Source organism: Mus caroli, unplaced genomic scaffold (assembly GCF_978045245.1).
Source record: "Mus caroli unplaced genomic scaffold, Mus_caroli_1 scaffold_1, whole genome shotgun sequence".
NCBI lineage: Eukaryota > Metazoa > Chordata > Mammalia > Rodentia > Muridae > Mus > Mus caroli.
The window spans coordinates 154,731,275-154,758,602 of record NW_028227256.1 but is presented as its reverse complement, the minus strand read 5'-3'; the positions used below and the strand labels follow the sequence as shown (position 1 = coordinate 154,758,602).

Sequence of the window (27,328 nt, the reverse complement as noted above, 5' to 3'; positions counted from 1 at the left end):
CTCTGAGATCTGCTCTACCTCTACCTCCTGAGTGCTTGGATTAAAGGCATGTGCCACTACCAACCAGCTTAATTGAAACTATTTGTTAATTATAAAATACTTTGCAAGTGTTTTTAACAATACCTTAAGTTTCCTATGTGGTCTGAGCTCTAGTTATAGAAATAATGAACCGTGATGACTGGAAGGTAGGTTTAGGAGTTTCAGTTGTTCTTTCCCTTTTCCTTACTAGTTATTTTTAATAGTAATCTTCTAGTCAATACTTATTAAATATCTAACAGGTTCCTAAGGTAACTAAGAGAGAATGAAAGAGAATAATGTACATACAATTTAATCTTTCTAGTTAGACAAATTACAATTGATAATAAAATATATAAAATAAACAAATAACTTACTAATTCCTTTGCAACTTGAAAAGCAAGAATAAAAACAATTCTCACCTTAGTCTCTCCTAATGGACAAGGTGACATTTTCTTAATGAGTCATCCACATTTTAAGGAAATGCTATTAAATTTTCCTAATTGCTTGGAATTGCTGTTCAGTCTCTAATGTGAGAAGGTCTCAAGCAGAGGTTTGTTGCTCATCCATGTTTTCCTCTGAAAGGTGATACCATGTTTCTGTCTCCACTTCTCCCTGTCTTAAGGGAGCAGCAGTACGGCCAGGATGCGCACATGTCCGCGCCTCCTGTTCCCTCCACTGAGGCTTTGGAGAGCTGTTGCATAGCAGCAGTTTTATTTCCACCACCAATCAGGACCAGAGAGCCAAGTTCAGCCTTCCGGGGTTACTCTCATCTGTAGGTGGTAGACAACTTTTGTTACTGTTTTATCTACCAAGCTCCAGAGAAAGCTGGCATTTGGGTTTTTATTATGCCAGCAGTTGCTGGTTTTCAGCCTTTATTTGAAGGAAAATAGTGATCACCAACTAATTAAAGTAAGTCATTTTAGAGCCATTAGTTACCATAGGCTTCTTCAAATGATGGACTTTTGTACTATATTTTAAAATTATGTACTATAATTCTTAAAACAAAACATTCCTGTAATTCTACCTGAATTGAGTATGGTAGTTTTTGTGTTGTTTTCTTTGTTTTTGAGTGTTTAGTTAGAATATTTTCAGTTAAGGTTGGTGTTAGGAGGCAGCTTGATAGGTATAGCCTTTCTTTGTTTGCATTATCACTGTTGAATTTTTTTGTAAACATACGCAAACAACTTTTACACTCTTTTTATCACTAGGACACAGATACTATAACTGTGAGAGGGAAGCATTTTCATGTTGGTATTCATCTGTTTTTAAATTTTATATATAAAAGTTGTTTTGTTTTGAATACTCAGCTGTTCCAGGATTAGGTACATGTATCAAAAATTTAGCAGTGTTTTCTTCAGTTGCTTGTACAGATAGGAACTGCATGACAAATTCTACTAAGTCAATTTAACACTGGGAATTGTTGCTGCTTATTTTCTCCTTCGATAATGTATGCTTTGTTATATACAATTTTAATATATATGAAAGTATAATACATATGGGGAAAATAAGTTACAGTGCTTAGAAAACCAGAAAAGAATTAGGATATGGAGAATTAGCATCATGTAGTAGTTAAACAGCAAAAGTTCAAAAGCCATGCTACTTGATCTCAAAATCTGCTAGTTAGCAACTGTGTGACCTTAAGAGGGACCCCTATCTCCTCTGTAGGAGATAATCTGCTGTTAATAAAAGAAATTCACTATCAATTGCATATTTTTGATCCAGATATAATAAACCTTTCTGCTTTTCACGAGGAAGGATATTTTTGTCAGAAAAATTTACCTATCATTATTGATTGGGCATGGCTTCTTTTCCTAGAGGAAGGCAAGATTTTTATAGGGCTTTACAGGATCCTCACACCATTACCCATCTCCCCCTCCCCTACCCCCCCCCCCCCGCACCTCTTCAGGGAGCAACAGCATTTTACTCCTCTGTGGCTTCTTCTCCTGCTTTGTACCCATCATTTCCTCCACCCACCACTCCCTAACCTACCTCTGCAGGCTGAGGTGCTTTTCCCTCTCCTTCGGGCTATTTTACTTTGTCTTAGTCAAGGGTGATCCTGACCACTTAATATCATCAAAGCCCTATGCATGGGTCTCTATAGGACTTGGCTTTTACTTATTATGTTCTTATTTATTCTTTATCTCTTTTTACTGGTACATAAGTTGAAAGTGATGTTTTTAAAGTTTTACTTTATTCACTGATATGTCATATAATTCATGTATATGTCATATATGGCAAGTAATAGGTACCTAATAAAACACTAATAAATGAAACATTTGAAATATATGTAGCATGCTGGGTTTAAATTTTAACTCAGCATCTACTAGCTGTTTAAACTAAAGCAAGTTACTGACTATTCCATGGGTTGCTGCATAGATCAAATGGTTTAATAGATTAAACGTATTGGGAAAACATCTATCCTGGCCCAGTATGCTATGCACAAAGCTTTCAGTAATTCATTAAGTTGACAAATATTTAGTGAGCACCTACAACATGCAAAGTATCATTGTGAACACCAGTGGACACATCTCCAAACAAAACAGGAACAAATCTCAGATGTTAAAACCTTATTTCTAGATGCCTTTCTTTATTCTGGTTTGATAGTTTCCTGGAGAAAAACTTGCTTCTTTGTCCATGTTTCAATTCAACAGGACTTCACCCTGGATTCATATTTAGTCTGTATTAGTTTTATATGTACTGGGGACACCAAAGAGAGATAAGGGATGCTGAATAAAGATGATATAAGCCTCAGATATACTTTTACTCCAAGCCATAATTTTATGGAATAATGTGAGACAGCCATGGTAGGAAGGGGACGGTCCCATCATTTCTACTTCCTGAGTACCACAGGGTATCAAATATAGATGATCTTCCATATTCTTAGGTTAAAATGTTATTTAAAAAGCAGCTATAGTATGAAAGAAGGCAAAAACAGAGGCTTGGTCTGACCTTAGGCAAGACCATGTTTATTAATGGTGAGGGGCATCTTTGTCACCCACATGTGTAGATGGCTAAAATGCCTATAAAGGAGGATGGAATGTGGCCTCTATGGGGACACAAAATGGGCAGAAATAACTTATATGTAGTATGCAGGGAAATGGGAAACTGTAGTCTTTCAGCAGGAAACTATCATTCCTAACCCTGAGAGTATATAAAAACACAGGGCCAGGGAGCAGTTATAGCTGTTTTCTGCTGAGAGGGGTCTTTGTTAGAGGGTATGGTTCTGGGTTCATTGAAGAGGGGGTCTTCTGGTCTTGTAGCTCATGGAGAGTCTTAACTTGATCAGCTGCAGTGGTTCAGATGATTGCCATTCTCTAGGATTGCTTTTCCATAAAGAAAGTTGGAAAATAATTATTAGAGGGCCAGAAGCAGATGGTTTGATTGTAGAGTAGAACTGAGAGATTTTTCTGGAAAAGAATGGGAGGGGGAAGGAGAGCAAAGGAAGCAAGAGAGACAGAGTAGCCCAGTGAGTGAAAGTGAGCAAAGAGTTGATTCAGAATCACAGTGATTGGTCCCATTGCCAGACCATTGCACCAAAATGAACTAGCAAAATTAGCAGGGAGTTACAGACAGTTCAAGGAAGAGAATGGTAAAAATAGAGGACTAATGTAAACAATTATATCTGGCCTTGGGTGAAAGGGATGGAGGTCCCTTGTAGACAGAGTTTCTCCATAGCATCTCAAAGGTCTTTTGTAGATGTTTCAGGGACAAGTTGAGCTGTTGGAGACCTATTGGGAGAGCTTACACGGAACATTTTTGGGGGGTGTTGGGTGAAATTCAGTAAGTAAAACATTTAAAGGACAGGGTTACAGACCCCTGGAAGCTCCCAGAGACTAAGCCACCATAGGTGGGCTGGTCTGTGGGCCCCAGCACATAGGTAGCAGAGGACTGCCTTGTCTGGCCTCAGTGGGAGAGGATGTACAGGTACAGGTCTTTTCTGTAACTGCTTCTTGGCTGACAAGGGCAGCAACAGAGGGAGCAGTACTTAGAGTTCCTCAGAAGACAGTCGGTCCAAGGGGCCGTGATAAAGCCTAATGGTTGGCCAAGAGCCACAATATAAGCCAGGAGATAATAACTTTATAGCTTTTTGCGGGACATTAAAAGACAAGGTTGCCTGAGAAAAATTGTTATATCAAGATTAACATGCATTAAATGCAATTTTACATTTGGACCATATACTGGAATTCTGTAGAAGGGTAAGGTAACTATAATTAGCTGGGATTTTTACACCAGCATAAGGAACCAGTACCTGGAAGCTTTGTAAATGAAGTCAGTTTAGGTCATCACCGAAGGATTAACAGAAAGTGTCTAAGTCATAGTCCTTGCTTTTAAGATGAACTGTGTATATTTGTACTAAATATTAACAATGTCAGCTATTATTTTATGAGCAAAATATAATTAAGTAAAACAAAATTTGGGTTAGAAAAATTTGGTAAGGTAAAAATTTTAATAATTGGGACTGTTGCAATAAATGACCATATCTAGTATTTAAAACATAACTTAGTATATATTTTGTTAACATCACATTTTATACCCATATTTCAAGAGAGAGTTTAATTGTAAGTTGCATTTCCCCAAAAGAAATGGTTTTCAATTTCCAATTTAAAAAGTATATACCCAGACACAGTGTCTTCCTTAAGAGTAAATGATTCAAGTTACAGTTTACTTTTTGTTGTTGTTGTTTGGTTGTTTGGTTTTTGGTTTTTGGTTTTTGGTTTTGTTTTCTGAGACAGGGTTTCTCTGTGTAGCCCTGGCTGCCCTGGAACTCACTTTGTAGACCAGGGTGGCCTCGAACTCAGAAATCCACCTACCTCTGCCCAGAGTTTTCTAAAATTAACCCTGTTAACAGAATCCCTTGAAAAATCTCTACATTTTATTTCAGTATACTCAGCCAACAGATGAAAGCAGTCATGTCAAATCTATTACAAATAATTTTCATGTAACATAAACTGCACTAACAACAAAGGCAAAATCTAAGACTTCAGTCCTTATGTCTATGGATAGCTCTGTAGTTCACCACATTCTGACTGCAGTAAGCATATTTCTTAACATCACTCTATTTAAAAATAGATTGGTTATTCAGGAGCAATAGATTGGTAATTCATAGAGCAAGATAATCAAATTAAATGAGCTGTATATGTTGTCAAACTTAAGCCTGAAACAAATAAGTCAAAACAAATTTAAAGTTTATTTGATATAAAATAATATTCAAAATCAGGTATCTGTTTACAAATGGATATAAGTAGGTATCTCCCTCTGAGTGACTAGGAGTCTTGTTTTTCTGACCCTTTTATAATGTACTTTTACAGAATGCCTTTTTTGGGTTGGGTTTGTTTTGTTTTGTTTTAATGACTCAATTCAAATAACCTATTTTAGAAGCCTGGTGTTGCCTCCTTAGTCTGATAAAAGGGAGTTACAATAATCAGGAGAGGACTTGGTTGGTCTAGTTCAGTGGTTCTCAGCCCTCCTAATGCTTCAACACCATAATACACTTCCTCATACTTGTGATGACCTCTAACCATAAAATTACTTTCATTGCTACTTAACTGTAATTTTGCTAGTGTTATGAATTGTAATGTTTATCTGTGTTTTCTTATGGTTTTAGGCAACCACTAGGAAAGGGCCATTTGATGCCCCTGTCCCCAGGTTCTCCAGGTTGAGAACTGCTGATCTAATTATTCTATGGATACTGCCTTAGATTATTTATATCATGTGGTTACCTTAACCAAGATGGCAGTGAAGTCACATGGCATGCCCTTTCTTTAATTTTAGTAAAAATGATGGTTAAGTACCTGGCTGTCAAGATGGCAGTGAGCCACATGATCCGCCAATATGGTGGCAAGCCACATGATACTCCAAGGTGAGCCCATCAGGCATTTTTCTCCTTTCCTAAATAGTTACATACATGGTGTGCTATAGCAAATTAAGATTATCTGCATATAAACTTTTTTAACTGTTAAGCCTTTTTGTTACAGATTTTAAGCTAACTTTTTATGTTTGGCATTTTATAGCCTCTTAAAACCACACTTACTGATTTTGTTAACTTTAACAGAAGTTTTAGAGATAAAAGAGGGGGTGGTATTCAGAGAATGAAGTAAAAGCAAGAAAAGGAGCGTGAAATCAGCAATAGTCGTGCCTCTTGGGCATAGTTTACCTTTTAGCTCTTTTTAAGCCCATAGTGTCTTCTCCTAGGTTGATCTCCTCTTCCTGATCACAGTCGGGTGGCTGGCCTAACCCAGGCCGACTGTAGAGGAAACTTTTAAACAAGCATGCTTGCAACTGGGACAGATGGGTCAAAATACAGATCCAGAGCCAGCATTCTCAGTAGAGTAGAACTACAACCTATTAGAAATACTCCTAAAAACATAGTAGTAATACTTTTACTATTAGACAGGATCATATAAATATATGATCATATATACAAATTTATATAAATATAAATTAATGTTATCTTGTCTGTATATACATATGTACATCTGTATATATAAACGTATTCATATTGTAACAATTGTTGGACTCTATATTTTGTTTGCAATAAAATTGTAATGTAAAAAAAATTAATTAAAAAATTTTTAAAAAGAGAAAAGAAAAGGCTGTCTAAGAGAAACTGGTGATTTTGCCTGGTCCTGTGCTACTTGGGCAGGGGAGCATATGAGAGCAAGGGATGTTTGTCCATGCCTGGGCTTGAGCCCCCAGTAGTCTCATATTTTCTATCCTGGCACAGCACCATATGTTATATTATTCTAAAAGGCAGCTAGTTGTAGAGAGAGAAGGAAGAAAGAGAGACTTAGGCAGGACCATGTTCATTCACAGCAAGAGGATGTCTTTGTCACCCATGTGTGTACATGGCCAAAATACCTCCAAGGGAAGGTGAGATGAGATTTCATATAGGGTTGAAAAGGGGTAGAAATAACTTTCATGGCCCTCAAGGGACGTTGGGAAGTGTAGTCTTTAAACAGGAAACTATCAATATGAAAAAGCTGGAAGTAGATTCTGCTACATCCACAAGCAAGATCCCCCTTGTCTTCTGGCAGAGAAGGGAGAGCGGACATTGTGAAATAAGACAAAGTAGTCTCTCCTTAACAAGATCTTCTCTGAAGAGAATCTCTTTATCTGCCTAGCTGGCCTGGGGGGGATAGGAAGGGCCTGAAATTCTGACTTTGGTTCTCTGTTGATAAGCTGTGACTGTGTTGGTACTAAGAAACAGAGTAAACTTTCAGTTCTGAACACAAGCTCACAAAATGCTCAAGACCTAGTCACAAGACTGGAGTGTCACCGCCTCACTGCCACACTACTAAGGGACTGTGTACCATGGTTCCTGTCACCTGTCGCATTCATCCAGCTATCAAGAAAAAAAAAAACCACACATGTGATTGAAAATTCCTGAAAACAAGCTGTGTCTGCCTGTCAGCAGGCAGAGGAGTTTCTGTGTCTGGAGATACTTGATTGACTGCTTAGAATTTCAATACTCTGCTGCAGAGTTGCAGGTCCAGAAGTTAATTCCCTTATTTGGGTTAAGTTCTACTCATCTGGAGTTTTCTTTCTAGCTGTGTCTGAGCTGATTTAGCAGGCATCTAGCTTCTAGTGATCCAAAAGGGCCGGCAGTATCTTGAGCCTACAGGAAAATTTCCCCATCTCAGTGTACCTACCAATATATTTTAAAGTTGCCTGGATTTATAACTTTTTCTGTTCTATAAAACAACAAAAACACTGTGGAAACTGCTTCCAATTGAAATGTGAAATTTGTGTTCCAAGGCCACAATCATTCAGAATGGTTCTAGAATAAACTATCTCTTCTTCCTTTTAAGAACAAAGATGTGTTTTTTTTTAATTGACCTGAAACATGGAAAAATAGAAAATATAGTTTAAAGAGACAGAAAATATCAGAACCAGTATAAGATATAATCACCAAATTGAAAATTTAAAACAGTTATGATCAGTATGCTAAAAATTCTTGTGGATAAAGTAGACAACATGCCAAACACAGGCAGTATAAGCAGAAAGGAAGGAATTCTAAAAGGAGCCCATGATGTGGATAAGGGACAGCCGGTGGGGCTGACCAGCTCAGCTACCACCCAGACCCACATCTATAGCATCTGCCAGCAGCTGGGACATGTGAAAAAGCAAGCACTGCTGTCCCTCCCAAAGCTGTACCAACAGGATAACTGGAGGAGTCCCAATGAAGACCCAATATTGATGGTGTCCCAGAAGCCAGAAATCTCAAACCAGACAACTGACTGAACTGAACATTCACACGTGAAGGTGAATGGACAGAGGGGTATGCTGTGGGGACACACTGTAACACACTACAACTTCCACAAAAAGATGTTTTCAATGCTTTGGGGCTTGGGGTTTTTTGTTTGTTTGTTTGTTTTTTGTATTTTGGCTTTTTATTTTGTTGGTTTTTTGCTGTTTGCTTGCTTGCTTGTATGTTTTGTAGGGGAGGTTGCAAGGGCAAAGGGCAGATATGAGGCAAAGGCAGGGGAGATGAGCAGGACTGGGGTACATGATATGAAATATACAAAGAACCAATAAAAAAAATTTAAAATTTAAACTAGTGTACAAAGCCTGTCCCTTTATTGGCCTGTTAGTAGAGCAGACATAGCTGAGGAAACAGTCTCTAATCTTAGAAACTTGTCAGCAGAGACTGCTAAACGTGAACAGGAAGAAAGACTAGAAAAGAAAACAAAGACCAGACCAGAGCTGAAGAAAGCATAATTGTGTGTTGTTTAAAGAAAGAAGTCAATTAAAAACATCTGCATAATGCATGGATTCCAACTATATAATATTCTAGAGAAGTAAAACTATAGAATCAATGAAAAGGTCAGAGATAGAAAACAACAACAACAGCAACAACAAAAAAGGAGTTTTGAGGGCTGTAGCTGGTTAATGGATGAATAGGTGGAACAGAGCAGATTTTTAGAAAATACCCTGAATGGTACTGTAATGAGCACACATATCGTCTACATTTGTCCAAAACATAGCATCAGTAGTGCCATTTGGGCAGTACTGATGTCAAAGTAGACTCATCATTTTAAACAGATGTCCTCTTGGGTGTGATATTGAGAATAATTGTGTATGTATGGGGAATGATTATACAGGGGATCTGTATTGACCACTGAAATTGTGTTTTGTTTTGTTTTGTTCCTTAAACCTGAAATAAAAAGTACTTTCTTTACTTACATCTTCTCAAAGAGACGATAGATATTTGATATCATTTCTTCCTTAAATGTTTGGTAGAACTCAGTAGTCAGAATGTGTTTGTAATTTATGTTCAAGGATTAGTTATTGAAACAAATAGTTCTTTTTTTTTTTTCTTTTTGAGATCATGTCCTGCCATGTTACCCGGACTGGACTGGCCTTGAATTCCTAGGCTCAAGCACCCTTTCTCCTGCCTCAGTGCTCCAAATAGCTAGGATTCCAGGCACCCATTGGGCAACCCAGCTTCTTTACTACATGACAGGCTGATCTATTTGTTGTTTAAGCATGGCAGATCATGACTGCCATTGAATTTCATCTAGGCCACCACAGTTTTGGGCACACAGTTGCATTTTATTAATATCTTAATGTTGATGAGATGTATTGCAATATATCTTCTTTCATTTTCACTGCACAAATTTAGATGTGATGTTCTCATTTTCATAAAATATATTATTTTAGTTACTCCTTAATTCCTCCTTGATTCACATGGATTTTGTAGAAGTATATTATTGATCTGGTAAGATAGCTCAGCAGACAAAGAGACTTGCTGCCAAGGTTGAGGATACAGGTTCAATCCCTAGGACCACAACTTGGCTCCTACAAGTTGTCCTCTGGCCTATATACATAAACCATGGCACAGAAAGTAAACAAGCTTTTTTTTTTCTTTTTCTTTTTTTTTAGTAAAAAGGGAGTATGTTATTTAATCTAAACATGTTCAGTCATCCTTCTTTTGCTTAGTAGGAGTTTAATTCCATAGTAGTCTGAAAACATTCATTGCATGATTTCTATTCTTTTAAATTTGTTAAGGTTGGTTTCATGACCTGGAATATTTCTATCTATGAATGTTCCATAAGACCCTTAGAAGAATTTATTCTGCTGTTATAGAATGACATACTCCATAGATGTCACTTATATTCAGTTGATTGGCTGTGGTACTAAGTTATGATCTCTGACTTCCTACCTGTAAGACCTGTCCTTTTCTGATAACAGATGTCCAGACTTCAGTTAGAACATTTCAGAACAGCCACCATCTAGCAGTTTCATCAATTTTGCCTTGTGTTCTATGATGCTCTTGTTAGGTATTCATATATTGAATCTTTTGCCTTTGGGGGATATTTACCTTTTTATTATTCAGTTAGTTATCTTCCTGATCTCAGCACAGTCTTTCTGACGTCTACTCTGTCTGAGATGAGTGTAGCTACTCCTGTTTTTCTGGAGTTGTCAAATTACATCTTTACAGTCCATTTACCATTCATCTGTTAGTATTTATATTTTATATGAACTTCGTTAAACAGCATATGGTTTACAGCATATGGTTTATTCCTGTTGCTTTGTAACTGATACATCTATAGTATTTGTGTTAAAGTGATTTTTGATGAATTACAATCTAGCACATTTGTTACTATTTTCTGTTCATTGCCCTTGTTCTGCGTTCTTATTTTTGTCTCTTTATCTGCTTTCATACTTTTGAGTAGGCTTATTATTGTTTTCTTCTTTTTTTTCCTCCTCCTATAGTATGTCAGCTAGACTCCCTTTACTTTTGTTATGCTTATTTTCTTCTCCACCTACCGTCTTTTTGGTATTTCTTGTTCAGCAGGTCTACTAACAACCAATGAAACTCTTGTCTTAGAAACTCGTGCCTGCTTCTTTCTTTACTTTAGAAGAAGAATTTTTCAGGCTGTAGAATTCTAAGGTAGTGACTTTTATTTCTATTACCTATTTAGTTTATGCCATGTGTCTTGTTTCCATGGTTTCTGAAAAGATGTATTTCTTTTCCTTTTTTAGATTTTTTTTTTCTGGTTTAAAATATGCCTACTTTGGGGCTTGGGAGATGGCTCAGGGCTAAGAGCTCTCATTGTTTTTGCAGAAGGCCCAGGTTTTGTTCACAGCACCTACAAGGTGTCTCACCACCATCTATATCTCCAGTTCAGTAGGGTCCAACACCCTTTTCTAAACTGTGGTAGCATTCATGTGGTACACATACATGCATTCACACAAAACACTCATACAAATAAAAATAAAGCTTAAAAATACATATAAGTGTAATCTTGATGCCTTTAGTTTGTTTGGGGTATTTCTGCTGCTTGCCCTGTGGATCTTGCTTGAGTATCTGATATTAATTTGAGAAAGATCCAGTTATTTCATAGGTTTCTTCTGTTTGGGGTGTTTTGGTTTATTTTTGGTTTTTTTCTCTCAGTATTCCACTGTGCTTCTCATGAGCTTCATGGTCCTTGCCTATTCTGTTTTGGTTTTGTTAGTCTTTGTTCTACTTGATCCTAGCTTTAGAGGTTTCTCTGTGCTCAGAAATCGTTCCTCAGCCATTTCAACTCTTCTAGTGAGAGAGAGAAAGAGAGAGAGAGAGAGAGAGAGAGAGAGAGAGAGAGAGAGAATGAATTCTATATCAAATTACAAACTCCTTTATGGCAGAATTAGCATTTGTTTTCTCTTTATTTTTCTTAAAACTTTTAAATAAGAAATAAACAAGCCGGGCGTGGTGGCGCACGCCTTTAATCCCAGCACTCGGGAGGCAGAGGCAGGCGGATTTCTGAGTTCGAGGCCAGCCTGGTCTACAAAGTGAGCTCCAGGACAGCCAGAGCTATAAAGAGAAACCCTGTCTCGAAACCCCCCCCCCAAAAAGAAATAAACAAAATAAATTTTATTAAATAAATATTGCAGTAAAGTAGTGTGGTGAAATAAATGCCAATAAAAGGTAAAATTCAAAGTCTAGAAAAATAAACATCTACTAGGATACTTTTTAGTCAACTGCATAACTATATTTTTATTAGAAGTATATTAGTATTTAGTGAAGTCCTAGGCCTGAATCTCATCCAGCCCTAACAGTCCATCTAGAATCCTATCATTAACTCTTGCTTGCTGAATATATTTCTGAGCCCATGAAGAATGCTTCTCAACATGTGGGTCACAACCCCAAAGGGTATCTGATATCCTGCATATCCAATATTTACATTACAATTCATAACATTAGCAAACAAATCAGTTAAGTAGCAATGAAATGATTTTATGATTGGGGGTCACCATAACATGACAGGACTGTAGCATTAGGCAGGTTGAGACCCACTAATGAGGGAACCATGCTGATGAGATGTAGTTAATAATGCACATATCTTGAGGATTAATGGCAACTGTATCGAAATACTGGCACTGTGCAGCAGATCAGGCAAATGACTGTTTAAAGAATTTTTAGGGACTGGAGAAATGGCTCAGCGGTTAAGAGCACTAACTGCTCTGCCAGAGGTGCTGAGTTAAATTCCCAGCAATTACATGGTGACTCAAAACCATCTGTAATGGAATCTGATGCATTCTTCTAGTGTGTGTCTGAAGACAGCTACAGTGTACTCATATAAATAATAAATAATCTTTTTTTTAAAAAAATAATTTTTATAGATACTTTTTTCTCTTTCCTCAAATCTCTTAACTACTTATAGTAAGAAGCTGGAATTTAAAATGTAGATAATTGCACCTCTATGGTATTTTTGTGGGTTTACCACATTCTTTTATCTTCTTTTTAAATTTTGTGCACTTAGTTATTTCTTGCACTGAGATTAATCCCTAGACTTCACACTTTCTAAACTTCTGAGCTACTCTCTGAATCTTACCCACACTTATCTTTCCAGGTACAAGAATAACCAAATATAACATAAGCATGTTTCTTCAGTCATTAAATAACTTTTTTCATCTTTCTCTCTTGAGTGGCTAAAGCCCTAATGTGATAGATAGATAGACACACACATTGAGAATGTTGGCCTGTGTTGGGCAAGGACAACAGGGAGGGGAATGATTGAGAACATGGTATATAATGTATGCATAACAAGACCAGAATGAATCTCACTGTTTCGTATGTCTTGTAATTCTTGAATTTATGGAGCATTTTTTATTAGATGTTCATTATTTGCAAGGTGATGAGGAGCTCTCTGTAGTTTGGTGCAGTGTCAGGAGGTCACCAAAGAGGACAGAGTACTTTTTTCTTTAACTTTTGAGTACTGTAATCATTGCATAGATGACCTGTATTTCATGTAAAATAGTTTATCTGCATTTGAATGAATTTTATAAGTAACTATTCAAAGAGGCATGACTAAATTTTAATAACACTTTGGAGGCTAAAAGTAGAGTCCTTGTGCTAGTTAGTTAGCTCTCTCCATGCTCCTCCTGCAGTGTCTTCAGTTTCTGTAGTACACCAGGTACGGTCCCACTTCAGGGACTTTGCACATGTTGTTTGTTCTGTCTAACCATTTTTCTTAGTTTAGAAATCATGAGGTGTCATTTCTGTTGCTATTCAAATTGTTGATAATATTTTCTTAGAAAATTATATTTGTCTGTTTTATTACTGTTTTAAAAGTCTATTTGTGAACTTGGTTTTTTTCCCCTGCCACAACTATTATAAAAACTAAGATTGGTGCTATCAACAAGTTCAATTATCTCAGTTATTTTTTCAGTAGAAAAAACTCTTTTCACTACATTACCAAGAAATTTCAAACAACAAGCATTTATAAAATGAAAAAGAAAAAGGAAAGCCAGATTCTGGCCCAGTCCTTCTTTCTCAGTCTCCACTCCTTTTGCAAGTTCATTGCAGAAGGCAAGGCTCCCACATAGTTCTCTCTCCCACCACTCTGCCTTTTCATTCTAGGGATTCTTCAGCAAGCGCCTGAAAGGTTCCATCAAGAGGACCAAAAGCCAGTCGAAGCTTGACAGAAACACAAGCTTTCGACTTCCATCCCTTCGCAATGCAGATGACAGGTAGGACATGGCTTGTTTAAAACAAGAACAGCCGATGATAGAGTGGATTGTTGACTTATCTGTTTTGAGATGGTATCTCAGTTGGCCTCAGCTCTAATCGGCCTAGCGTTCACTATTATAAACCAAGTTGGTCTTGAATTACAGAAATCCAACTGCCTCTGCTTCTCAAGTGCTAGGATTAAAGGTGGGCACCCCATGTCGAGCATAGTGTGGATTTTGATAAGGCGCTTGAACCTTCTATACCTCTACATCAGTGACAGAATAATCCAGTACAAAACTTACTTTTTTTTTGTCTTGCTTATATTGTGACAGTTACAAAATGTAACTTGTTGGCTCAGCAGTCAACCAATGAAAAGTGCATATAAATAATAGCGATTGGGGATGTGTAAGTTTTTAAGAATCAGATATACTATTTCTGTAAAGTCACATAGTGCTGGTAATTGGTAAATTCTTTTTCTTCAAATGACTGACTCTAAGGGATAGCAGGCTAAAAATGTTGAGTACTATTTAGGATACATATGATTATCTTATTCAGTCTCCATAATAACTTTACATGATAAATATGTTCTTCTGCTGATTTTATAAGTGAAGAATCAGATGCACAGGGATAATAAATAATGTCCAAGTCATATAGTTTATAAATTGCAAAAATGCTATTTGCACGTGGGCATTTTTAGTGAAAAGAGCAGCATCCGGGCTCTTGGCTACTATACTGGTCTGTATAAAATCAGTCTTGGGTTTACAGTCACTTGTAGAAGATACATAGTGGGAAGAAAGTATGGATTTTAATAGAACTGCTAACTTAGTAAAAATAACATGCTTGTGAAGCATTGTGTGTACACATCTGAACATCTCACAGCATTACAGTGTTAGAAATGATGCTGCTGGTGTTGGCATCGCCAGTGCTTACTGAGTGTTCACTGTGCACACAGCATTTTTCATGGACTGTTTTGTGTGATCCAGCTCCAGGAGTTGTCCTGACCCTCACCTTACAGTTGAGGAACTGGGGGTAGAGAGAGACTGAGAAACTTGCCCAGACTTAGGCAACTAGTAGTAGACCTGGATTTATACTGGGGACTTGGAGTTAATCTTTTTTTTTTTTTCTCTAGGTAGTGACACTGTTTTCTGTTACTTTCCTCACAAACAGAAATAAAAATGATAACTCTAACAGGCAGAAAATTTTCTGTTTTGTTTTAGTATTGCCTCCATCCTGAGTCTTATCAGATCTTCTTATATGTGGACCACATAGAAAATAGGGAAATGTAAACATCTGTTTTGATGGACCCACTGGGACTAAACACCACAACACTGTATTTGATTGGTTGTGGTTTTCTGCAATGGTCTCTGTTGCAAAGAGTTTTCTTGATGAGGGATAAGGACTACACATATCTGTAAATGCTAGGACAAATAGTTAGAACGTGCTTAGAATTGCGGTGGTTTATTAAAGCGGTTGCATAGGTGCTTCTCCAAGACCCATGACTTCACTAGCTCTAGGTTACCAGTACCATTTGAGTGGGCCTAAAGTCCAATTAAAGAGCTGTTAGGTACTACTAAGATAGCCATATCACTACTGCACCTTTAGAGTTATCAAAATGTTTAAGAGCCAAAGGAAGAGAGAGAGAGAGAGAGAGAGAGAGAGAGAGAGAGAGAGAGAGAGAATGCGCATGTGCCAACAATTAATGAAAAATGAGGCTATGAATTTGAAAGAGAGCAAGGAAGATTATATGAGGAAAGGAAAGGGGAAAATAATATTCAAGAATAAAAGAAAAAATTTTTAAAGAGAGTAAAGAATAAGAAAAAAAGTAGTTGGATCTAAAATTTACTATGTAGCCATTTTCACAATATTAATTCTGCCAACCCATGAGTGGTTCTTTCAGTCCTCTGTTATTTTCTTCAGTTCTTTCTCCAATGTTTTAAAATTTACATTGTAGATACCTTTCATTTCTTTAGTTAGGTTTATTGACAATTTGTGATGTGGTATTGTTTTGTTTGAAGCAATTGTGAATGGAATTGTTTCTCTGATTTTTTTCATTATATATATCATTAGTATATAAGAAGGCTGCTGTGGTTTTGCATGTTAATTTTGGGTCCTTCCATTTTGCTAAAAGTGTTTTGAAGACTTAAGTGATTTCTGGTAGAGTCTTCAGGGTCTCTTATATATATCATATTATCTACAAGTAAGGATACTTTGACTTAATTTTCTATGTGTGTCCTCTCTCTCTCTCTCTCTCTCTCTCTCTCTCTCTCTCTCCTCCAGCCAAGACTTCAGACACTATTGAATAAGAGTAGAGAATGGAAACTCCTGTCATCATTTTGATTTAGTAGAAATACTTTCAAGTTTTCATTTAGTATAAAGCTATCATATATAGCTTTTATTATGTTGAGATATGTCCCATCTAGTCTAGTCTCTGGATTTTATTAAAAGCCTCTGGATCTATTGAGATGATGTTTATTTTCTATCTGAGTCCATTTGTATGAAATACTATTCCTTCATTTGCATATGTTGAGCCATTCTTACAATTCTGTAATGAAACCACCTCCATCTTGGTGAATTATCTTTCTGATATATGGAATTCAGTTTGCAGGTATATAGTTTTTGCAGCTATATTTATCAGGGACATTGATGTATTTTGTTGCTGTGTCTTTATCTGGCTCCAGCATTAGGGTAATACTTGGTTTGTAGAAAAAATTCAGTACATATCTTTCCTTGTTTTCAATTTTATAGAGTAGTTTGAGAGGCAGCAATATTAGTTCTTCTGTAAAGGTCTGGTAGAATTTGCATCCATCTGGGTCTGGACTGCTTTTATCTGGAGGATATTTTATTACTGCCTCAATCCCATTGCTTATTATAAATGTGTTTAGTTTTTCTCATCTTCGTTTAATTTGGTATGTCATATGTATCTAAAAATCCATCTATGCATTCTATATTTTCCAGTTTAGTTGAATACAAGGTTTTAAGGTATGCTCTTAGGATTTTCAAAATTTCTTCTATATCTGTTGTAATTCGTCCCTTTTGGTCTCTCTTTATTTTTTATTTATTTATTTTTATGTTTATGAGTGTCTTGCCTGCATATATGTCTGTCTCTGTATCACATTTGTGCTATGCCTGCAGAGACCAGAAGAGAGCCCTCTTGTGCTTTTCCTCCCTTGGTCCTGGAGTTAACTACCTAAGCGTGCTGGAAACCAAACCCAGGTCCTCTGCAAGAGCAATCATTGCTGTTGACTGTTGAGCCAGCTTTCCAACTCTTTAATTTTATTAGACAGGATCTATTCTTTCTTTGGTCACTTTGGCTAATAATTTAATGATCTTTTTCATCTTTTCAAAGAACCAACTCTTCCTTTCATTGATTCTCTCTTTCTCTCTCTGCCCCACCCCCTTGTGTGTGTGTGTGTGTGTGTGTGTGTGTGTTTGTGTGTGTGTGTGTGCGCGCGCGCACACACACACACGCGCGCACACCTCATTACTTTCTGCACAGATCTTATCTGTTTCTGTCTACTGAAAGAAATGGGATTTAGCTTGTTTTTGTTTTTCCAGGGCTGTAAGGTATACTGTTACTATTTGAGAACACTCTGATTTTTTAGTGTAAGTACTTTTAGCTGTAAACTCTCCTCTTAGATCTGCTTTCATTGAATCTCATAGGCTCTAGTATGTTGTGTTTTAATTTTTTGTTCAATTCTAGGAATATTTTTTGTCCTGATTTCTTCAGTAACCCAATAATACTTACCATGTATTTGTTCTGGAGTTCTTGTTGTTTGCTTCTAGTTTTAATTCCATTATGATGACATAGACAAAGTTATTTCAATATTTGTGTATTTGATGCTGTTCTATTTGAGTCTTTTGTATGATCTGTTTTAGAAAAAAGTTCTATGGGCTGCTAAGAATATTGATTCTTCAGTGTTGGGATGGAATATTTTGTGTTGGCATCTATTAGTCACATTTGACTTATGATAAATAACTCACAATGTTTTTATTTATTTTTGTCAGGATATTCTGCCATTCAGTGAGGTCAAGCTTTAAAGTCACCCACTATTATTATATTACAGTTAATATGTGGGTTTATATCTAGTATTTGTCTTATAAAATTGAGTGCACTCATGTTTGGTACAAATTCTTGTTTGGCCCTCTGTTGCTATGATAAAAAACAAAAAACTGACCAAAACCAGCTTTCAGGAAGAAAGGGTTTGTTTCAGCTTTTACTGTATAGACCATCCATGATGGAAGCTAGTGCAAGAACTCAAGGCAGGAACCTTGCAAGCAAGCACTGAAGCAGAAGCTGTGAAGGAATATTGTTAACTGACTTGTTTTCCATTGCTTGCTCTCCCCGCTTTCTTATACTATCCAGGGCCCAGGAAGAAAAAGAGATTGAATTTTAAAGGTTATACATAAAAGGTTTTCTTTTTGCCTTAAAAATTACACTAGAAATAGAAATATGAATGCTGAGCCGGGCGTGGTGGCGCACGCCTTTAATCCCAGCACCCGGGAGGCAGAGGCAGGCAGATTTCTGAGTTCGAGGCCAGCCTGGTCTACAAAGTGAGTTCCAGGACAGCCAGGGCTACACAGAGAAACCCTGTCTAGAAAAAAAAAAGAAAGAAAGAAATATGAATGCTAATAAAACTAGAAAAACCTCAGTCATAGGTTACTTATGAGTGAATGATCAGATACAGTTGCTGTGCAAAAAGGATTTCTGAAGTCTTATTCCTTAAGCTATAAGTGAGCTATGAAGAGATACTTAAAGTAGTAGTCACTCGAACAAGATTATTTTCCCCTCACATAAAAGTCCTAATGTGCTAATCTCAGGATCTTCAAGGAGCTCTTTATTAAAACAAGATAGGGTATGACATCCATGTTTCAGACATCAGAAAAGAGAGACCGACCCTTTTAAGGGTATTGCCTACTACCAACTGCGTTACCGTGCTTTAAAAGAATTTCCATCAAACAGTCCAAGGACCCTTGGTTATTCATTACTAACTTATTTTGCAAGGGAAACTGGAAATTTTTATATTTGGGTATACTGAGTTCCCAATAATGCAAGAATCGGTTCCTAAATTCAGAGAAAAGGATAGATACTGAGAAATAGTCAGCTAGTTAGCATTTGCCATTGAAGGTTAGTTTAACACACATACTCCAAGAATTCTAGAAGAGTCTACTACTTTAGGAGACTAGTATTTAAGATAATACCTACCACATACATTGGGAAAACAAAAGTTCCCCAAAGAGATTTATAGTAGTGATATTTGTGTTTCTATGTTAAAATCCTAACTGGTGAGTACATTCCAGATAAAAACATATCCATACAAATACATGGACATAAATGTTCACAGCAGCATTTTTCATAGTAATCATGCTTACCAAAGTGATAACTCAAATGACCACCAACTGATGAATTCACAAACATAATATGCCCACATGATATTAGTCACCCACAAAAAAGAATGGAATACTGACCTGTGCTACCATGTGTTTGACTGTTTAACCTTGAAACCATGATAATTCAAAGAAGCTTGTCACAGACTATAGACTCAGCCTAGGGCTACAACACTGCCTATCATACATTTGATCCATGGAGAGAAAAAAATCTAATCACTTTAGTTTCCCCAGTCTACTAATTCTAAATATTGTGTTTCCATTTGTAGAATATGGAAGTGTAAAGAATAGGAAAATGCATAGAGATTAATAGTTGTCAAAGACTGAAGATATAGAAAGAGCCAGTGAGAGAGGAGTAACTGCAAAGGGGTTTTGGCTTCTGTTTTCAGTGGTTGAAAAGATTTTAGGCATAGGTTGTGGTAATGACTGCACAATTATGACTGTACTAAAAACTGTGTAAACTTGAAATGGGTAGATTTTGTTGTATGTGAATTATATCTTAATAAAGATGTTTAAAGAAAAAGACAGATGGCCAGGAAGCACTCTGCAATGGAGCTCATTAGTCTGTGAGCTCATTCCAGGAACAGAGTTTCCACTGAGCTTTTTAGTGCTTTACTCTTAAACACATAACCAAATGTCTTATAAATACCAAAGAAATACTCCAAAATGAAAGACAAAGACTGAAATAATCAGGTACGAAGAGCAAAAACAAACAAACAAACAAAAAAAAAAAAACCTTCCCAAGTAAAATGAATATTTTGCAAAACAAGAAAGAACTTGAAAATTAATATGAAAGATAAAGTCACTGTTGCAGGAAGTGTAACAGAAGATGGAAGACTGACGGGCAAGATGGCAGAAGCCAGTGAGGGCACTTTCCCCCAGGTCCTGGTTTCATCCCTAGAGCCTCCATGATGGGAAGACAGAACACACTACTACAAGTGGTCTTCTGACTTCCAGACCTACCTATGCAGCAATAATAATATGAAGAATGAAAGAATCTATGAGCAATATTATGGAAAAAGGAACAAAGACTTTAGGGAGGCAGTTATCAACGGAATAATACAAGAAAATGTCCCCAGACAAGAAAACAAATGTCCAGACTGGAGAGACCACCCAATCTCTAGTAGTGTAAATGGTAAAGACCCCCTGAACAGAAGCATATCAGTTTGTAACATCACAAAATATCAGATCACCATGGTTGGGGGGGGGGTGTTTTCTATGTTTAAAATGCTTCTAGAAAGAAAGTAGTAGGTTGCATACAAAATATTGGGCATAGGGAACATGATAGTGAAATGGGACAGCATTCTAATTTTTGGTAAAATTATTAAAAGCCAAAAGTCTGGGGAACATGCCTTTTAAAGTTATGAGAATAAATATTTTTAGCCCAGTTCTCTTAATTTCTTAAATGTCAAACTAAGAAGTGTCGATACTTGTCTGTGAATGAATCTGTAAACAGGTCTCAGCAAACGACATGGTCAGCGCAGGGTTATGGTTGGAGAAATCTGGCACTATGGAGTATGGAATTCCAGACCACAGAGACCACATTTGGGAGACCAATTATTATAAAGTTACTGTGAGATACAAATTTCATTTTGTGAGATGCTCTAAGGAGGATATTGGCAGTGAAAATAAAAAGTCAAAAGACAGGATATGAGGAGTACTTTAAAGGAAAAGACAATAAAATGTTGCAAAGTCATTATTTAAAAGTCATCTAATCATTTAAAACCCAGCAAAATCATTTCCTACGATCCACATTGGTTGTATTTTGACATTGAAAGTGTGCATGTGAGACGGCAGGGCCCATGAAAAGACTGATTGTTTTGCCTTTTACTCAAAAGCACTTAAAACTAGGGAATGGTGAAAACATTGCTAATTTGGGGATTTGGGGTGAATAGAAACAGGAGAAGAAAGGAAGGCACACATTCTAGTATCATCTTAGTGTTCCATTATGATCTATAAATCTGGTTTGTATCCTGCTTCAGGAATTTTTCATCTCTGAAGGGGCTCTCACCTATAGTTTGATTCAAGAAGTTCTAAAGAGAAGAGATACATCCAAGCAAGGGCATGAAGGCCAGAAAGAGGTCACATCAGGATCTTTCTCTATCTCTGTCCACAATATTTTTTGCAACAGGGTCTCCTCTTAAACCTGTAGCTCACTAGTTGACTACAGTTCCCCCTGTCTCCACCTCCTATCACTGAGACCACTGGACATGCAGTACTGTGCCCAGTCCGTTTATATGGGTATGGGGTTACAGAATTGAGTTATCTAGGCTTACACAGCAAGCATTTTACACACTTAGGCATCTCTCCTGCCCATTCTGAGAAGAGGAAAAAAAAAAAAAAAACTTGTTGTGCTGGTAAAGAACAATCATACATTCTTTGCACTGACAACTATTAGAAATTAGGCATGCAGACCACTCCTAAAGCATTAACATTCTTGTTCCACTACCAGCACTTAGACATTTCTCATCATCTACCTATCCAGAAAGAATCAAACTTTACCCCATTTCCCCTATACATTGTAGAGAATAGTTTTCTCAAAATTAACTCTGACAAAAGTCTTTTGACCTTTCAATCTCTGGCCACTCTCTGTAGTTTTGATCTAATTGAGGGGTTCAAAGTAGTAGAACTAGTCCTAAAACATTTGCTTTTTTCTTTTCTTTTCTTTTTTTTAAATTGAATATTTTACTTATTTACATTTCAAATGTTCCCCCATCCCATCTGCCTTCCCACTGCTTCTATGAGGGTGCTCCCCTACCCACCCACTCCCTCCTCACCACCCCTGTATTCCCCTACACTGGGGCATCAAGCTTTCACAGGACCAAGGGTCTCTCCTCTCGTTGACTTGTCTGGCAACATTTTCTTTATAAACACTACTTTTTGTCTGGTACCTCACTTTGGCGAAGTACTCTCTTTACATATCACAAATGAAATTTTAATTGTAATATCTTACTGCACATGTATACTTTTATTATAATCATTAGCATAACATGCAAAATGCAACAACATGGCCCAGTCCTTCCCTAACTCTCAGCATAATCTCTTGTTAACCCCATGAATTCTTTCATTTACAACAAATCTCATGGTATTTTGCAGTGTTGTTCTGCTTTTGAGTATGTTCTCTCTTCTCAAATAACATTCCTTGTTCTTCCTATACTATGTCCTGAGTCTGGCTCATGCACTCAAATACCATGACTTGTGTAAGTCCTTAGTCTATCTAACCATTAACCACCCATGTAGATGACTTATTATAGAACAAACTATGTTGTATTAGATATATGCCTGTATTTCTGCTTGCTATACTTCTTTCATGCTGCTAATCATGGTTCATAGGTGTTGCAGCTGGCTAGCATTATTTAATTTGCTTATCTCCCTTGGCAGCTTGCATAGTATTTTCTGGAACCATAAAAGCTAGACCACATGAAAGAGGCTTTCAGGTCAGATCTAGTTTGAGTCATCTAAGTCATATATCCTAGGTGTGTCTTTAGCCGTAGGGACCACCCTCAACCCAAGAGGCAATATCACAGAAAACCACAACAGGACATAATCTAGAGTTCAGTGAATTGTGAGAAGCCCAGTTCAAGCAGACAGATCTATATTACAGCTCCTACATCTATGGCTCAAGGAACATAGTGGAGGAGGAGGGCCAGAATCCCAGGAAGAAACAAGACAGAAACAACAGCAATATCAATGTACATGTTAATGTGGAAGAGGGAAATTTTCACTCCTAGATTAAGAATTACAGGCAACTATTGACTACTGGAAAAAGAATTAGTCTTGATTGCCTAGTGCAGAGTGACCAGCCTTGAAATGATATACACAACGTGTGTGTGTGTGTGTGTGTGTATTTGTGGATACACATATAATCAAAGAAAAGGAGGATAGCAACTTGAGAGTGAGGGTGCCTGGAAAGGGTTCTGGGGAAGGTAACTGGGAGGGGCTAAAGAGAGGAAAAGAAGAGAGAAGGTGACATAATTCTATTTCAATAAAAATATTTTTAAAAAGAATTTAGTATTTCTACCCTTCAACTGGTCTATTAGTTGAATTGGATTCTAGGTATAATTTGGTTTGTTTATATGTCTTTGGTTAATTCAGTATATCTGTGTTTATATTTATTTGATTGTAGGTTTTAATACATTTACAATTTAAGGACCAAGAAAGGTATATTATAAAATAGTACATTTTCTATTAGATAATTTTCTACTAATTAAAATGTATTTTGATTTTCCTAGTCTCTTTCTATGTTCCCTTTATTGAATGTGCACAGGAATACATGTTGAAGTTGCTTTGCTTCCCTTCCTGTGGGATGGAGAGCCGTGAGGTTTTTATGTCAAATGATGACTCAGTCTATAGATACCCTGCTTTGTCCCTAGCATCTAGGCTCATCAGACCATCCTGTCTGGACACTTGAGAGCAGAGAGAAGGAAAGTCTGTATTATGTAATGTGCTTCCATAAGTAGCTATGTGTGGCTAACATAAAAAATCAGTAGCATGAGCAGCAAGGGCTGGTTTCACCTACAGCAAGCAGGCCCGTGCATCTCTTATGCACTCTCAGGTATATGTTGAGTGCATAAGAGAACACTAGTTAGTGAGTGCTATATAAAGCCTGCGATGGAAAGCCAAGATTCAAGCAAATTAGATGTTTTTCAGCAGATAGAATCACTTGGAAATGTTCACAATATATCTGATCAGTAAAATCCAGGGAACTGGAAAAAAAAATCATTTCTTACTGTGAAATCTCAGTTTTAAAATGTGTTAAAAGTGTTGAGATACCCAGGTTTGTTAATTACTCTTTGGGACATTTTCAGAGTGAGTGCCTTAAAATGCATACTGGTTAAGACAGGAGTGTCCTGCAGTACTCAGTGTTTCTTCAAGAATTCACTGACACAGTTCAGAATCATAACTGCCAACCAAGCAGAAACTCACCTGCACTGAGTCCAGGATTTTGTGTAGCAATAAGCATTTTTAATTAAAAGTTTCCCAATTCCTAAATTTGGAACTGAATCTGTAAATATGTGGCAGATTGAGCTAGCCAACCAAGCATTATTGGAGCTGTCGGGGAAATGTGACTTTAAAAATTCGGATGGGTAAGCTGAGAAAGTCCAGCTGTGTTTATTTCAGATTGCACTAATCAGGGTTCTTTTACGCTTTCCTTCTGCACCAGTGCGTCCACTGGTTTGTGTGTGATGGTTCCCCATCCCCCAGCCATTCAGTTCTCCAAGACTGATTTTTAAGTAATGAAGTTATATAACAGGCATTTACTGTGGTAACAGCCTCCCTTGCCTCATAGTTTATAGCCTCAATAAGTCAGCAGGTAATCTTCATCAACAATTAGATTTTTAACCCATGCTAACCCTACCCTCACAGTTCATAAACTGACTAAATGTAGACTGTGATGTTTGTTAATTCAATGTGCAGTCAACCTCTAGGAAGCTGTTTCCCCGTTAAACTAAGGAACAGTAACATTGGAACCCTGGATTATATTCCTCTCGATGCTTATACTAATGGTACAGGGCAAAGGAGAACAAAGTCAGGAAAAGAATCTGGCCAGCAGTCAAGGAATGCACGTTATCTACTTTCATGGCCAAGTCAGGTTTCTTGATGAAGACCCTTGTCAAGGCTCGCCTTGAAAAAGTTGTTTTAAACTCATTATTCTCCCAATAAATCCCCATTCTGTTCCATTAGAAGAGTAAACTGGTGGCACCAGGCTCTAAAACTCAATAATTAGAAGATCTGTGGAAAATCAATTCATGTGAAGACACAGGAAGAGGTAAACAAGATTAGAGGTGACCTGGGGTTTCTAATGCCATATTGAAATAATGCCTCCTTCCCCACTCTTGCCCTGAGACATCCCCAGGCTGTTTGATCTTCTGTTTACTGTAATCGTGCTTCTATGGGAATTACTTCTCAGAGACACTGTCTTCTCAATAGAGGAAGAGCCTGCTTATTTATTCAGTAGTAAGGTTGGACATATTAGACTTTGCCTATCGATTCATGTATGTGCATAACCACATTTTGAACTATAGAAGATTCTGAACTATATATTGAATTTTGAAATTTCAGTAGCATTTTAAATTATACTTCCAGATGGCTTGATTAGAATGAGTTTTTTTAGCAGATATTAGAAGTTGGGCTCAACTGGAAGAACATTGAAAAAAAAATCTAATTTAACCTATTCTAGAGTTAGAAAATAACTTTAAACCAGATAAACCATGCAAAGAGGGTGAGCACTGCAAAGGAAATACCAGGTGTGAGAGATTGTACTTGCAAACAGGGATATAGTGAATATCTAGTAGGAGGGTAGCTAGCAATCACATGAAACAAGCTAAAGCATCCTAGATCTGTTAGTAGTCTTTAATAAGAGATCATTCCCTACCTCCAGAGCTGCCTTTGTTACCAGCCTTTGAGAATTTAATGGGAATGAGCCCTCCCTGCTCCTTCCCTGCTATTAGAAAGCAGTCACCTTAGCAGAGCCTGTTTGCAGAGCATGCTCCCTTAGCCCTGCCAGCTGCAGCTTCTCCCTGCTGCCTTCCAGCTCTAATCTCCTTAAAGGTGTAGCACCATGGCAACAGGCCCAGCCTAGAGCCCTGGAACCTTGTTTGTGTTACCTGAGGGGCTAGATGCAGCCTGGAGGAATACAGGGACATCACCTGCACTTCAGGCCTTGGATAGAGAAGACTTGTTCTGTTGTTTGTGTTTCTGTCCTGCGTCTGTTGAAGATTTGAGTAACACCTGAAAGGCTTTTTATGCAGCATCATTAACTGAAGGCATCAGGGAAATCATACTCAGTTGGTTCCTGTCTTCTAAACAGAATTTTCTGAGATATAGTCCAGGAGGTGACTTGCTACATACCGGGACATGTGGCACCGCTATGGTTTGGGGCTGCACTGCCAAGTGGCTGCACAGTTGCTTCATGTAGGTAGACATTTATTTTGTTTTAAATAAAATTAATTGATATTTTAATTTTTGGAGATTATAAAAAAATAAAAGAAACTTTGTCATAACTCTTTCTACTTTAAATATACCTTGGCCTTTCCCGGCGATCTGACCATGCCTGAGCTGCAGTGGTCTCCTCCAGCAGCTCCTGAGAAGGGTAGCTAGCATTGTTTTCTGTTAGTTTAACAAAGATTGTGATGTTCTGTTACTTCAATCTGGCGTCTGATTCAGCACATTCAGAAAGGCTGCAGTATAAGTTTGACTAAGGTTAAAAAAAAGTATTTATTTATAATTGTATTGTATTGTATTTTTCCCCACATAACTTCAAACATGTTTTCTTATCTAGAAGAAAGGGAAATGAATACAACTGTTGCTTTGTCATATTTTGTATACACTATATTTGGTGGCTTTTGTCCCTTTTTGAACATACTTTGCATTATTAGTGGGAAATACTATGTTGCCTTTTTTACTTTAAAAAATTGCTGTCAGAACACAATATTCTCCAGCCCAAACTAGGTGGTGATCATTATTTGTTGTTTTGTTTTTGTTGTAACAACAGGCTAAAGTATCCTTACTGCTTAAGATGTTTCTTATTTACTGAGCTTGACTAAGCAGGGTGGAGACAGAAGGTAGTGACCTTAGTGTGAGTTTCCACTATCCTATTGTTCAATAATGTAGACTCTTCTGGCTCCCTTCAGTATTACCCTTGCTCCTAGTAAATGGAAAAAACTGCTTAAAATATTTTACCAAAACAAATGTCTTTTACACAGATATTTCTTTCTAGACCTATTACTAAGACCTTGTATGTGAAGCATACAGTTGTTTCAATTAATAAGTACATTTATTGACTAAAACTGCATGGCCATACATTTCTGAATTTATGAAAATTGTTTTCTATCATAGTTGGTTCCACTAATTTTTATAGTTTACAGTAAGAACGCAGTGAAGCACTAGCTGCTGTAGTGACAAGAGCTAGAATACCTAACTGACTACCTTTCTCTTTTAAACAGCCAGGAAAAGAGTCAGCCAAGATGCCTGCCTTCTGCTGACTTT

General features: G+C 37.2%; 1 protein-coding gene and 1 long non-coding RNA gene across 11 annotated transcripts in view; one reads left to right on the top strand and one right to left on the bottom strand.

The window, feature by feature from the left end:
* The window catches only part of LOC147006177 (uncharacterized), a 143,909-nt gene extending 118,069 nt beyond the window's left edge, over window positions 1-25,840 (bottom strand). For 3 of the 4 annotated variants that reach the window (XR_015048040.1, XR_015048043.1, XR_015048042.1), the window contains exon 1: window positions 438-676. This is a non-coding gene — a long non-coding RNA (uncharacterized LOC147006177). Of the gene's footprint in view, window positions 1-437; window positions 677-25,715 lie in introns of those variants that run through there. The other variant, XR_015048041.1, reaches the window with a different exon arrangement.
* The window catches only part of Rasal2 (RAS protein activator like 2), a 268,302-nt gene that overhangs the window by 196,015 nt on the left and 44,959 nt on the right, over window positions 1-27,328 (top strand). For 6 of the 7 annotated variants that reach the window (XM_021170069.3, XM_085842391.1, XM_021169981.3 and 3 more), the window contains one exon: window positions 13,865-13,974. In XM_021170069.3, coding sequence (XP_021025728.1) covers window positions 13,865-13,974 — 110 coding nt within the window. Of the gene's footprint in view, window positions 1-13,864; window positions 13,975-25,974; window positions 26,255-27,328 lie in introns of those variants that run through there. The other variant, XM_085842400.1, reaches the window with a different exon arrangement.